General features: G+C 28.1%; 1 protein-coding gene across 1 annotated transcript; it reads left to right on the forward strand.

Moving 5' to 3' along the window:
- The first annotated feature begins 1,431 nt into the window (after positions 1–1,431).
- On the forward strand, positions 1,432–10,680 carry LOC131675378 (uncharacterized). Its single transcript, XM_058954346.1, has 9 exons — positions 1,432–1,507; positions 3,838–3,989; positions 4,125–4,473; positions 6,223–6,510; positions 8,119–8,295; positions 8,928–9,065; positions 9,481–9,534; positions 9,628–9,948; positions 10,177–10,680. The coding sequence occupies exons 1-9, from the start codon at positions 1,432–1,434 to the stop codon at positions 10,224–10,226; spliced, it is 1,605 nt and encodes a 534-aa protein (XP_058810329.1). The 3' UTR covers positions 10,227–10,680.
- Positions 10,681–11,617: the final 937 nt, after the last annotated feature.

The raw sequence follows: 11,617 nt of genomic DNA on the forward strand, positions 1-11,617 counted from the left end.
AATTACTTTTTTGGCATATCCACCAGATGCATCGATTGACACCCTAAGCTTCTTAACTTTTTTTAGATCTTTCCATAATTGTATTTGATCATCAGTAACAAAATTCACGACAAATGGTTTCTTACTAACTTGTCTGATTTTGGAAAACCCATTTTCACTCAAATACAAGAGAGAATCAAAGACTGCACTAGGACCAGTTAGTTTTAAAGCTTCATCAATTGCTTCCTGTCTCAATTTTCTGATCGTAACTGAATTATTCAAGTAAGCTGGTTTTAAATCAGAATATTCCAATAAATCATTCGCAGCCTCAAGACGAAAAACACCAGCTTTTACATATCGTGCTTTTAGTTTAGCTTTTTTCCTTCGCGTGTTCTTGAGTTGGCGTTTCCTTTTGTGAGCAATTGTTGTACTGTCAAAGGTATGAATATCGATAGAAATACTTTCACTGTCAAGAGAAAAAGTACGAGCACATTCTCCTTCAATATCGTTGAAACATTCCGTACACTTGCCATAAAATTTGAAAAAAGGAAAATCATTTCCAACATAAAATTGATGTTTTGTAAAAGCATAATTACAATTAATTTTTGTATCATTACACACTTTTTCAACTACCATATCCGTCCAATCTTTCTTCAAGACTAGATATTCTCTACCATCTTTGTAAAAAACTCTGTCTGGCTTTATTTGTGCCCACTCTTTTTTATCCAAATGTATTTTCATATTTACTGGTTGGAATTTACCAGAATTGGAAATTTTTCTTGGTATATACTCCTCATCCATCATTAAGTCATCAGTTTCACTTTTTTCGCTTTCAGAAAAATCATCTTTGGGCAGTACATAATTGTAAGATTGATTTACTACTTTAATATTGCCCTGAGCTTTCAAATCATCTTTTAAATTATGCTTATTTTGTTGCACATCAATGTATATCGTATGAGCTGTTTTTTTTAAGCCTATTTTATCTGAAACTTTTTGCCACACTCCACTCTCATCATTCTCTTTTAACAATTCTCCTTTTTCGTTAAAAACGTCAACCACTTTCAAAACTTCCAATAAATCTTTCCATGGAACTGCCGGTTCCATAATATTAAATACAGCCAGACACAAAATCAAATAGAACACTGCATCCCAGCATGCACTTAACACGTTTACAAAAATCAACTGCACTCGTTTAATTCACCGATATAAATAAAAAACGGCAAAAAATCTAATTGAAAAGCTCTTGAGTTAAATTACTATTAATACTATTTTGTTAACTGAGATTTCACGTTTTCTCGGAATTATAATATTTACAACGGTATCTCGTGTGTTACAGACAGAATGCAGACTCTTTCAATTTCATTTCTGTTAAACCACAAGCAGTTATTTAATTTTTTCATTTGCCATTCCTCTATGGTATCATTTTCTCTCAATCCGTACATTTGATGTAAAATGTATTTTTTCACAGTTGCAGAAAGTTTGTCGTCAGGATTTTGCATAAACCTTTCAACGCACTGCCTTATACTTGGTAAACAGAGACATTTCCCCAGGCTCTCTTTGTAATCCAACCAGCTTTGTAGTGCAGGCGCATTAACTAAATTGGCTTGATTTTTTAACTCTTAAAAAAAAATTATGATTAATTATTTAGGCTTCAATATTGTGGAAAAAATGTAATCAATTACAAAGATAAAAGCTCACTTGGAATATCTGCTGCAACAGCTTCAAAATAGTATTCTAAAAATAATTTGACCTTATCTTGATAGGCTTTTCTTTTTCCATAAATAGGAAAAACTGCTTCGCTCCATTTGATTAATAGCTCACTAGAAATACAATGAGTGTTGGCGTCTACTGACACATTCTCCTGATCAATAATTGTAAGGAGTTTGAAATACAAATTATTTTCCCAAGCTAATCCTTGTCTTCTATTAGAATCTGTTTTATTTCTAGTCATAATAGTAATTGTGTGTAACAACGTTTCTAAAGATACATGAAGCCGTTTAACTAAATTAATACATCTAAACCCTGTAAAAAATTAAATGACTTATTAAAATCAAAGATGAATTACATTATAGACTAACAATCAAAGATTTGTCAATTGCTAACTCTAACCACAAAAATACTTACACAAAGATACTGCAGTTTTCCTCTCTTGAGAGGAAGGAGCCTTCGTATATAACTATATAAAAATCAATTAGTATAAACTACTTTACATGGGTTAAAAGCAGCACTCATTTATATATCAAATTCAATTAAAAAATTTGGAATGAACAAAAACATAAGAACTGAAAAAAACATTACTATTATAAGTTTTTAGCGCGTGTAATAGCAGTGTATTCACTTAGATTTTGATCGTCTGCTTTTCTTGTTTGATTGGCTTTATCTGCTGTCAGGTTACCGCGTAACTTAAGCCATTATCACGTAGCAATGACGGGCTTGGAAAGGTAGAAGGAAAAGGAAAATAAAAGGAGAAAAGGGAAAAAAGGAAAAATGGAGCAGTATATAAGAGATGGGAAGAAAGGAAAGAGAAAAGACGATTGAAAAAAATGGAATAATATTTTTATCAATATTATATATATATATATATATATATATATATATATATATATATATATATATATATATATAAATCATTACTTATGTGGACACTAAAAAATTGAATAATTAGATTAATAAACGGTTAGAAATATATTTGTTGTAACCGTATATCAAAGAAAAATACGTTTATATCTACAATAAACTGAGAAATTCATCGTTTTGCAAATTATCTACGCGCGATCACTTATGAAGACACGGCCACATAAGTGCGATGAACATTATGTAGACTGTCTGCATAAGTGATGTTAAAATTATGTAGACTGTCTGCATAAGTGATGTTAAAATTATGTAGACTGTCTGCATAAGTGATGTTAAAATTATGTAGACTGTCTGCATAAGTGATGTCAAAATTATGTAGACTGTCTACATAAGTGCTGTTGAAACTATATTATTTAAATATTATTGCCATGAACATGATATAGACTCTCTATTATATTATATACATATATTATAAGTCAATAGTCTATATAAGTTTGATATTATGACATATGTCTATACAATTATAAGTATCTATATATTTTAAAATAAAAAGTAATGTTCTCTGATTGATTCATACTTGTGGATATATAGTTATATATTATATACTAATATTCTTATTAATTATATTTAAATAATCAATTTATGATTATAATATCATCTTAAATATGAAAAAGAGTTTCAACAAATTTGATAGCTCTGTATTATCAGTTTTTGATAGTATAGCTAAAAAATTAATTTTAGATAACTATTTAAAGTTTCCTTGCATGCAAATAAATTTATTAGACCCAATGGATTACTTGATTGGTTTAAACAATTCAAGTTTTATTACTTTGAATGATATTGTCAATAAGTCAGTGCATTTGAAAAATTATTCTAGTATTTTTTCTGAATTAACTAGTTACATAAATCAAGAGAAAATTTTGTGTATTGTGGATGATGACAAAAAACTGTTTGAATATATCGAAATTTATTTAAATTTGATCAATAACAGTTCTATTGTTAGTGTTGAAGAAACTACAATATATAATACTCCTCAAAGACAAATCAAAATTGTGGCAAAGAAAGATATTCCTAAGAAGACAAGAATTGATAGTGTTATTGGTTTCTGTGCATGGCTTACTAAAGAACAGATTGAGCATTTAGCTAAAAACCAGATGGACTTTTCTCTTATGTACAGCTTACGCAAAAAAACTACATATCTCCTTCTAGGACCCATATCACTTATCAACCATGACTGCAATGCCAATTGTAGATATATAAATTATAATGGATCTGTTTTTGTAGAAACAAAACAATCTATTAAAGCTGGTGAAGAATTAACATGCTTTTATGAAAAAGAATATTTTGGTGATAATAATGAACGTTGTCAGTGTCAGTCGTGTAAAAAAAATTTGCAAGGTGCTTTTCGTATTGATAAAAAAATATCAGATTCTCAGGTAATATTATTTATTACTTTTAAAATTAAAATTCATTTTAATAATTTCTATAATATATATGTTATAGAAATTATAAATAAAAACATACTAATTTTAATACAACTTTATAGATACTATATGACATTTACATTTTAGATCAAACAAACATTTACAGAGGCAGAGATATTTTCTCTACAGTTAAACAAATATAAGGACAAAGTTGACAAATATATCAGTCAGCAGATAAACTATGATGAACTAAAAAATCAGAGAAAAGCTAATGGACAAATAAAGAAAGGCCTTAAATATGATACCAATCTTTATAGAAAATTAGTGTATTATATTAGTACTAAAAAATTGATAAAATCAGATATATTAGTTCTAGAAGATGAACAAATACTGGAGATTGCAAGTCATGTATATAAAAATAAGCATTGCTCAACTTATAAGGCTTTAAAACATTTTATTAAAAAATATAACAATACAATTATCAAGGATGTTCAAGGTAAATATTTTTATAATACTAATTTTTTATACAATAAATTTTATCGATAAATTTCATGCATGATACTTTGTTTTAGAAGTTAAGCAGTCATAACATTCAAAAAGTAAAATTATTTTTTCCAGTTATAGCCTTCTTAATATGGAATTACTCTTTTTAATTACTTTCATTTTTATATTTTATTTTGTATAAAATTATTGTATACTTTGCACTTAAAGTATTCAATTCTCCACAAATATAAACTGTAAAATATTCTAGACTAAATTATTATCTTGAATTAAGCTATGATTTAGTATAATTTTCAAACTGATTTGAGCTGATTAACTGAAAACAAAATAATAATATGATGTAAGGATTATTCCTCTAATTTTCATTTTTTTTATTTTATGAAATAAAATTAATTATAGAGTCAGCTATAGATCACTCAATACTTGATCACAAATACTCAGATAAAGTAGATATTATATTAAAGTAGTTGCTCACCTAGCATTTTTATATATTTTTGTTCGATGGATTACAATAGTGATTTTAATTAGTTTATATATTCTAAAACAGATAGTGCAGTGTACGTATTACATTGAAATAATTGATATGCTGACCTGTTCTTTTTATAAAGATTTTCTTTAATTATTAATTAAAATGTCACTAGTAATGATATATTTATCATAATATTTTATATTCTTTTCTGCCACGATTTATTTTGTTTTCATCTCCCTAAAACAAAAAATAATACATAAAGAATTTTGTCCTTTTTTTAATGCAAATTATAGAGTACTTTAAAATTTTAAAAATATTGATATATTAATGGTATGTGAACAATTGTACTTGTCTATCAGTTGGTTATTCGATTGGATGAGCAGATCTTTTTTAAATAATTGTTTCCTTTTTGTCTTTAAATGAAAATGAATTTGTAATCATAAATTCGTGTATGCAAAATTATGCTAGTAATTATACTTTATACTTATTTTACTTATTTACTTATTTACTTATCCATGCTATAAAAATACAGATAAAAAAAGCAATATCTATTAGGCTACATTTAAAGACAGTATATATATCTATAAACAGTATGAATGAACAACATATCATAGCAATTATGAACCTAATAACCAAAATATTTCTTAAAAATGTGTAAAACTAAAATATATAGCAATTGATAGCATTGAAAATGCTCATTTTGAAAATCCCATCCATGAATTTGCTTGTTTATAATTAGGAAAAATATTAATGAAAATCCTTGCTACAAAATTCATTTATTTAACATTTTTTTTCACGACTAGTATTCTTCAATGACTCTAAACCTATATAATATCTCAATCCAACTTTTTTATTAATCGACCTAGAAAGGCGTATGATATCTCAAAAAATTGCTCCCGAAATGCTCCGTCCCAAAAAATAGTTGCTCCCTTAATGAAATTTATTAAACAAAAGTTATAAACAATTTCCACTTTTGTTGTTGAATTGTTGCTAAACGACGTGAGATTTTATATTCCTAAAGTATTATACTATTTGACTAGATACTAATAAAAAATGCTCCCAAGTTTAATTTGATAAATATTTGTTCAATATTTATTCAATATTTGGCAATTATTTAAGAAAAAAGTTTATATCAATTAAGAAAAAAATTAAATATAAAATAAATTACTTGTATGCTTAAGCTCTGTACTAGGATCAACTAAATCCATTAAGTTGGATTAATATCAGATCTTAATATGTGTTTTTATGTACTTCTTAAACTTCATTTTTTTCCAGGAACAATAAAAAATCAAAATATAGTCATATTTGCTCCCGGTGATATTACTCTTCAAAATTATCACAGTCAAATTGCATATGCATCGATAAATTTATATCCTATCGAGTTAGCTGAATGCCTGTACGAAGAAAAAATGATGCCTTTGATTCAGAGAAGAAATATTTTAGCAAAAGTATTACAAATAGATCCTACAATGATTCTAAAAGCTGATTACCAAAAAATTTATAATGAGTTTCGTATGTACAAAATACATTTACAACGAGTTTGCCAGACACTATTAAATGCAGGTATATTTCTCTGACTGGTCATAATTTTTGAAACTTATTTTTTGTCGAAATTAAAGCTAATAATAATGTAAAAAGTGAAATGAATATATGTTTTGATTGTATTAGTTACGTTTTGTGTTCATTATCTTTATATGTTTTAAATTCCAAGTTCAGTAATACATTAAATAAAATCAATACAGAAGTTGAATGTCTTAATTGAAACTATTCTTGATTGTGTTAATGACATTAGACTTAGCAACCCTATTAAATAATATGTTCATTTTTTCAATTGCTTAGATACATTTTTCTTATCCTTGGCGGAAAGCATTCGTAACACGAAAAGTTGATATTATACATAAATAAAAATAATTTTCATGATAATATTTACGATTGCATTAGGCATATATAGGTATGAGTAGTTGTGCAAGGCGGTTATTGAGTTATTTCAGTAAGAATTACGTCAGTTATGTTACTATCGTTTTATTATCTTATTATTTGGTATTACGAGATGAGAGTAGAGATTTGAATAGTTATATATATAATATCGATTCTACTTTTTCTCCCTTGGGAAGGAAGCTTTGTTTTAGTTTGTTTTTTTATTTATTGGTACTGACTTTTATTTTTGTTTTTATCATTATAGCTACCAAATTTGAATATGTGTGATTCCTATACGTTAATATCTGTTGTCTGATTTTGTTACGTGATGGATTTCAGTAACTATTTGAGTTCATTAAAACTTGCTGAAAGAAAAGAGGGAAAATTTTCTTAATAAATTGTTCACATCGTTAGTTACTTTTCTGACAATAAATTGATTTTTTAAACTTCTTTTTGCCTTTTGATGAATTGTATATTATTTTATTTTTATCGTGACTTTTTTCAACCTAATATGTCTCTTTCATCTTCGTATTAATCAAAGGAATAGAATGAATTTCAGAGTTATTTTTCGCGAATATCTATTTGTACCTTTTTAACTTCTTTTACTTGTTACAAATTTTATTATATTTTAAAATTTTAATATTGCACATTTCAATTATGATTTTTTGTTATATTTTGATTTCCATATTTAATGATATATTTCTTCATTCATTGTATGCGTGTGTATGTGTGAACAGAAAAATATTTAGAACTTTGCTTAAATATAGCTTTTTTTTATTAGATTTTTGCCTTTGTACATAATCAATGTATAAAAAAAATGTTGCCAATTGATTTGCATAGAAATTTTCATTTAGTTATTATTATTGTTAGTGTATTTAGTGATTATTTTTTCAGAAATTCTATGAAAGAACATCTTTCTTTTTTATATCGTAGTTTTTCATTTTATCTAAAACCTATTAGAATTTCCAAGTAAAAAAATAATTCCCAATTATTACATTACATAACTAAAAATAAAAACCACAACCTCTTATACATTTAAGAAAATACATTGGCAGTTGAGATGGTAATGTTTTTTCATTATTTTGTCTAAAAGTACGTACTAGGCTGATCTATGATACAATCTTATATGTATTATGTACATAATGAAGTGTATTTTGCCGCCAAGGTATAAGAAAGCAATTGTTCAGTAACTAAAATTAATAGAAAACTATTGAAAGATTTTCTCTGCGTAATTTTTTATATTTTTTGTTGCAGAGTTTACAATAGATTCAAATCAACTTTCATCTTTAAAAGAAGTGAATATTCTACTAATACGTCTCACCGAAGATGAAATCAATGCATGGAAAAGTAAATCAATCTCAACATCATTGGAAATTGAAATATCTAATGAGATTACTTCTACCACGATAACACAGAACTGTGAATCAAGTTGTAAGTGATCTGAAATGATTTTTATATTCATTTAGATTTATTTTTATTAAACATTTTTCCAAGAAAATAATTATGTCACAGTGTCCATCATTCAGAGTTTTGATCGCGAACAGCAGGTGAGTAGGTAAACAGTAGCCACGAAGTTGTGGTTGCATGTGCTACTCTATGCTGTAAGATGACAGTTCCGTGCTTCACCGAAATTCATTGACTTTTTTCTTGTTTCCACGTATTTGATGTCAATATTTTTATAAGTTAAACTCAAAATATAGATTGCTTATCATTTTATCACTCGAAAAACAATTTAATTTGATTGATGTAGTTTTGATAAAGTTATTTTTAAATAAATAATTTTAGATTGTTCGTTTTCGTGATTTTTACATTCCAATTTGTAAGATGTTTTTCTGACGTAAATAAAAATGACACGCTAAAGTAATATGTCAAAGAGTAACATTATATAGCTTGTTGAAAGAACAGTAGTATATTTATTATATTTATCTCTATCCTCTCTTACACAGCAGTACAATATACCTACCAGCCTGTTTTTTCTTATCTTACTTGAAAAGTAGAGTTCATATTTGTGTATTATACTGAAAATTTTAACATTCTGTATGGATAATTTTTTGTAATTATAGGTGAATTGTTGCCTTTTTCATCTATTCACAAAGCTCAGGTCGATATATTCGAACCAAAAAAAAGTGTCAAAACGAGTTATCAAAAACAAACCAAAATGCCGAATCCATGGACAACAAAAAAATACCAATTATTTCAAAGTATGTATAAAAATTTAATTTTTGTGCAGTTTTCATTCCTAAAATTATGAATTTATCACAATTTTATCAAATAAATAACTTCATTTCTCATAAACATAAACTGTGCAACTTCGTTTCCAAAAAATGCACTTAATTTCATCGCTTCTTAAGAATTAATATCGACTACTGATGATTAATTATTAATGTTTTCTTATTTATACATTACATTTCTTCTATACTGATGTGATGTACTCTTATAATGATAACAACAAAATTACATAAACTAAATATATTTATCTTATTATATTATATAACTGCCTCAAATGATATCTAATAAAGTATATTTACAGTACTTATGACTAGAAAAATTATTAATGAATTTTTTCATGAAGTTTGGATTTCATTCAAGTTGTATTAAACCAATCAATGCTTTCAGATCAAGTAGAAGTGGAGATAAATAAAGCTCTTCTTGTAGGTCTCAAGTATGATGGTAAATTTCTATAATTTTTTGTTACGAGAAAACGTATAATATAAGTATTAATGTATATATATATTTATATAAATATTTTGTTCAATATTTCAGATGACAATGAACAGATCATCATGTTAAGAAAGCTAATTATTTTTTATTTTACTACTGATCGAAATTATGATTTAAATGTATACATGAGCTGCAGTAGTATGCAAACATCTAAAAAGGTGAAAGAAAATATCGTAAAAACAATGTATGGAGAAGTGAAAACCTATCTCATTTCTCTATTAGATATTAATAAACCATATAGGTACATAATAAAAAAAAAAGTGATCTCTTTGAAAAATTTCTTTGGTAGCCATTACGAAAGTTTTGTATATTCCGCTCTCGAACATTGCCGTTTTGAAGACATTGAAAATAGATTTTATAAAGGTAAGACTCTACGTAAACTAAATTTTTTTGTCGTATAACTATACAGACTATGTGCTTGCATACATATAAAATATTTAATCTCTTTTTAATTTCCAAAAAATTCGATTACTTTCGATATGTAGTTTTATCATTCCATGCTTTATCATTCTATTATATTATTTATTTATTTTATATTATCATGTCATTATTAATTATTATTATTACTAATTAATATAATTAATTTTTCAGTTACAAATCAATTGATCGAGAAACAGAGAAAAAGTGGAGAAACTCAATGAATATTATTTGAATAAGCATTTTATTTATGTTTATGAATAAATCTTGTAAAAAGTAAGGAGCCTAAAATCTGTTATAACTTTTGCGCCTTGACAGTAATCGACATATAGACTAGCTTTGATAAGAGTTCAATCATGTCTATTTTTATACACTAGAATTAGACAGCGCGCTTCGCGCACTCTAAGTTTTATTTTGAATTCAAAAGCATTGGAAACTATTGTTTTTGTATTTTTTACATTGAAAACGCTTACGTTAAATAATTATACCCTTTCTATGAATTCTTAAGAGCTTTAATTATATTGAAATATAAACTGTCTATAAACAAATCATTTAAAAAATAAATAAAATACAATGTCAAAATCCTCATGTATGAATTATTCTTATCTGTATACGTCTGTTTCCTGACGCTCACATAATCCTGAAACTCATGTTTTGTGACATCGTGACATTACCTGTAAAAACTCATTGTTGTAAATAAATTCATTTTAATTACAAATTCATTTAAATCTCTCTTATATTCAAAGTACCTTAAAGATTTCATCATTCTTAATTATGTAACATGGGCGCTGGACGTTGTTGTTCCGCGCCGTGTTTGTCGCTCAAACGATCCGCCAATGCAGTCAAATATTAGATTAGAGTCGAGGCTAATCGGTTCGTATTTCTGCTTTTAGAGGTGACGGCGAGAACCGATTAGAGAGGAGCGAGAGCGAGAGCGACGCGGCGGGAAAGCGTGTGCGAAAGTGCGCGGGTGAGAGCGGTGCGGGGTAGGGGCCGTGGGGCGTTGTGCCGGCCGAGGAATCTTGAGTAAAAGTGGGCAGTCGTGTGCGACACGTGTGAAACACGCGCACTCGAGATCGGCCAGCACTGCGAAGGAAAAAGGAAAGGAGGGCCTTGAAGGAGAGATCCGAGACAAAATCCGCTGAATTCCCAACCATCTACGGGAGAAGAGGTGTCGACTGGCCGACATCAACATCCCTTTTCGTTCTCGCGATACATCCGCGTCGTCGGGCTTGATGGAGCCCGAAATTGCGCAAAGACGTTATCCGTTCCGAGAATCAGGGGGATATCTCGAAGCGCGGTTGCGTTGTTATCCCCTTGTGTTGTGAAAGAATCACGGTATGTCATCCGTGGAGTGTCGTTGAGCGTATCTAACGCCCTTTTCTCTCTACGGCTATCGCGACGTACTTGCAAGCGTCAGATCGGAAACTTGTAACGATGTGTACGGAATACTGTAAACAAATGTATTTATGTACCAAGCTGTTGCCAAACGCGTAGCGCAGACGATAGTGGATAATAAAGGCAGGTACTAATGTAAATAAAAGAAACAAAGTACAAAATTATTTCAATAACCTTCCCGTAGATGCTTGCGTTCGCTGATCAAATTATAAAATAA

Source organism: Phymastichus coffea, unplaced genomic scaffold (assembly GCF_024137745.1).
Source record: "Phymastichus coffea isolate CEN01 unplaced genomic scaffold, Cenicafe_Pcof_1.1 PCOF00020, whole genome shotgun sequence".
NCBI classification, from domain to species: Eukaryota; Metazoa; Arthropoda; class Insecta; order Hymenoptera; family Eulophidae; genus Phymastichus; species Phymastichus coffea.